Source organism: Zeugodacus cucurbitae, chromosome 6, assembly GCF_028554725.1.
Source record: "Zeugodacus cucurbitae isolate PBARC_wt_2022May chromosome 6, idZeuCucr1.2, whole genome shotgun sequence".
Taxonomy (NCBI): Eukaryota; Metazoa; Arthropoda; class Insecta; order Diptera; family Tephritidae; genus Zeugodacus; species Zeugodacus cucurbitae.
This window is the reverse complement of record NC_071671.1, coordinates 41,179,377-41,182,376: the sequence shown is the minus strand read 5'-3', so window position 1 is coordinate 41,182,376 and position 3,000 is coordinate 41,179,377. Positions and strand designations below refer to the sequence as shown.

General features: G+C 35.8%; 1 protein-coding gene across 1 annotated transcript; it reads left to right on the top strand.

Annotated features, from left to right (window-relative positions):
* The first annotated feature begins 1,155 nt into the window (after window positions 1–1,155).
* Window positions 1,156–2,064, top strand: LOC105215210 (general odorant-binding protein 56a). Its single transcript, XM_011189012.3, has 2 exons — window positions 1,156–1,295; window positions 1,364–2,064. The coding sequence occupies exons 1-2, from the start codon at window positions 1,218–1,220 to the stop codon at window positions 1,946–1,948; spliced, it is 663 nt and encodes a 220-aa protein (XP_011187314.1). The 5' UTR covers window positions 1,156–1,217; the 3' UTR covers window positions 1,949–2,064.
* The last annotated feature ends 936 nt before the right edge of the window (window positions 2,065–3,000 follow it).

Sequence of the window (3,000 nt, the reverse complement as noted above, 5' to 3'; positions counted from 1 at the left end):
AATTTGCTTTAGGGGATTATGAAATGTTGTCGTATGACCTTATTTGTTGTCATCATATGTATATTAAATTATTATTTTTTAATTCTTATGCTCGGGATATTAAAGGAGTAATTATACCGTTATACCGGGGGGAAATTATTAATGAATAATATTAAGTGTGTCCTGAAATATTCTACATTTCGCAGGGAATACTTTTTTAGTACTTCAAAATTTAATATTCTAAAAGTAAATAATTCATTCAAATAATATTATAACTTTTCGCTATAAGTTCTCTTCGAGTGGTTGCCATGTTTTTTGGGAATATTTGGATTATGTTTTTTGAATCTCTAAATTTGTTGGTCACAATTACTGTCATTACCTTACATGCCTTTCTGAATATCAAACCGCATTACACTGTCAAGTGAGTTGCTTTTTGTTACATTTTCAATGAGTTTGAGAGAGAGAGTGAATTTTATTTGAGTTATAGTAGACGATATATGTATTCTTTCGAAATCGTTCGTAGAATGCTGCTATACCATTCTACAGATCCAAATATAAGTTCAAATCATATTCAGTGATATTTTATTAACTTCACCCATCATAGTCCATACACTTAGTTCGTGTTTGCTCGATTGTTTAGTAAAACTCTACCTAGAGCCCAGTGCTAACTACCCACATTCCAAGTATTAACAAAAATTATATTATTATCTCTAATTAGTAGCGAGAGATTATATTTCGTTCTCCCAATCTAGTGAGGATGGTATACTACTACTACTCTTCGGATCATCTGCATCAACGAAAGAATTAAATATCTAATGATATTTTGAATTAAGACAAAATGAAGCACCAACCCCTCATTAGCACCGACAATTTAATATTTAATTGCTATTTCCGAAGGGTATTTGCACAATCAGCTTTCGGGCAAAGCAATCAATTGAATAAAAATGCAATTGGCTTTAGCGGGAGAATTAAAAAATAACATTAAAATTAATTCACGCCATTATATTGTCACATAAGCGAGTGGATTAAGCCGCACAAGCTGCATAGGCATACAACAACATTTTTGTACGAAATAATATGCCATGAAATTTTTAATTACATGTGCGATTATATTTTATGCTCGAAAGAATCGCATAAAAAAATAAAAATAAAAATACCAATTCTTTCTATAAAATATTTATATAAAAGTGTACAACTTGCAGTGGTCAAGCAGTCAGCAGCAAACAGAGAGCGAAAATATGGACAGCAAATTAATTGTATTCACTGCCTTGGTATTGGCTGCCATGGTGGAACTGCCAACCTTTCCAGGTGTAGAAGTGAGTAAAATTACAAAAAGGATCGAGTAACTTTTACAAATAATATTTGTTTCTTTACTACACCATAGGCACGATCCGCTTCGATCAAAATGAGTTTCGACATGAGCGTGTCCGAGGATCAACATCGCATCAATCCGGAAATGGTGCGGTTGTGTGCTTTGGAGACTGATCTGTCGATGGACGAGCTGCGTAAGTTCAATGAAAACGACTTCAGCAATGCCACGAAGAACACACAATGTTTCACCCATTGTCTTTACGAGCATATGGGAGTGGTGCGTAACGGAGTTTTTGTCGAACGTGACCTCATTAGTTTGCTGGGCGATGTTACCGATCCCAAGCGCATGTTGGAACGAGAGTGCTTAGGCCAGTATAGCGACAATAAGTGCGAAAGAGCTTTCCTCATTCATCAATGCTATCGTGCTGGGCAACGGATGATGATGCCGTCGAATCACCAACTTGAGCCAGTGGATCAAATAAATGAGGAAGACAACGCGGAGGAAGAGTCAACTGCAAACTTGTCCAAATCAGATATGGCAATGACACCAGCGCACCGAATGGCACCAAATTCTGAGCGACAGCTCATGATAAAAAAAAATCTTACGAAACGCTTACCTAAAAAGCAAACTATTAACCAAGGTTTGGAAGAGGAGTAAATCGATGTAATGGATATTGAAACGCATTAAACTAATTTTTTGGTGAATATTTACACTTATTTTTCAAAGAAATATGGAAATCAAACTGGTGGTGGTTAATAACAAATAAATAATTTGCATTGCGAATAAAATATTTGTATATATAGGTATATATTGGTGGTTCTGGAGGGCAATGAGTAATCCATACTACAGGCAGACGGACACAGAGAATTCGTTCCCAATGTGTATACTCTCGCAACAAAAGTTGCTAAGAGAGTCTTATAGTTTTGTTCACATAACGGTTGATTGTAAGTTATAAAACTAAACGAGTTAGATATAGGGTTATATATGTATATCAAAATGATCAGGATGGCGTGAATAGTTAAAATCCGGATGACTGTCTGTCCGTCCATTTGTCCGAGCAACGGATAATATGAGTAAAATTTAAGATATCTTGACGAAACTTGGTACACATGTTCCTTGGAACCCACAAAATGGCGAAACCCGAAAACCTATAAAGTGTCATAACTAAGCGATAAATGAAGCTATGAAATTTTGTATAAAAGATCGCACTAGGAAGGGGCATATCTGGATGTAATGTTTTTTGAAAGATGGGGGAGGCCCCGCCCATAAATAAGTTTTTTGTGAATATGTCACCACTGTCACACCTTTCAGCATTACCTTAAGCACATTCGAGTATATGGTGAAGAGAACTGCAATTATTCCCTTTTTTGAGTCATTGGTTGAGTAACACAAAAAATAGTATTAGTACATATAAGTCAAAAATCATCAAACACAAAGATCCACTAAAACATATTTACGCACAGCACACAAAGCGAGAGTATGAATAATGAGTAAGCTTCTCTTCATACGTATCGTTGAAGTGCTCAATTGTCTCATGAGCCAATAATTCAGTCAAATTAAACCAAAATGAGCCAAACCACCAAAAAAACACCAATAGTATAGCTAAATGAATAAAGTGAAACTGACGAAGGCTGTGTAAAACTGACGAAGGCTGTGCCGCCGCTAGGCAAAAGTTCCCTGCGGGAAACGATTAAGGATGTGTTTTGTTC

Coding starts and splice junctions, on each gene's coding strand:
- LOC105215210 (XM_011189012.3), top strand. CDS start 1,218: ATGGACAGCAAATTAATTGTATTCACTGCCTTGGTATTGGCTGCCATG. Junction 1,296..1,363: donor CAACCTTTCCAGGTGTAGAA/GTGAGTAAAATT, acceptor ACTACACCATAG/GCACGATCCGCTTCGATCAA.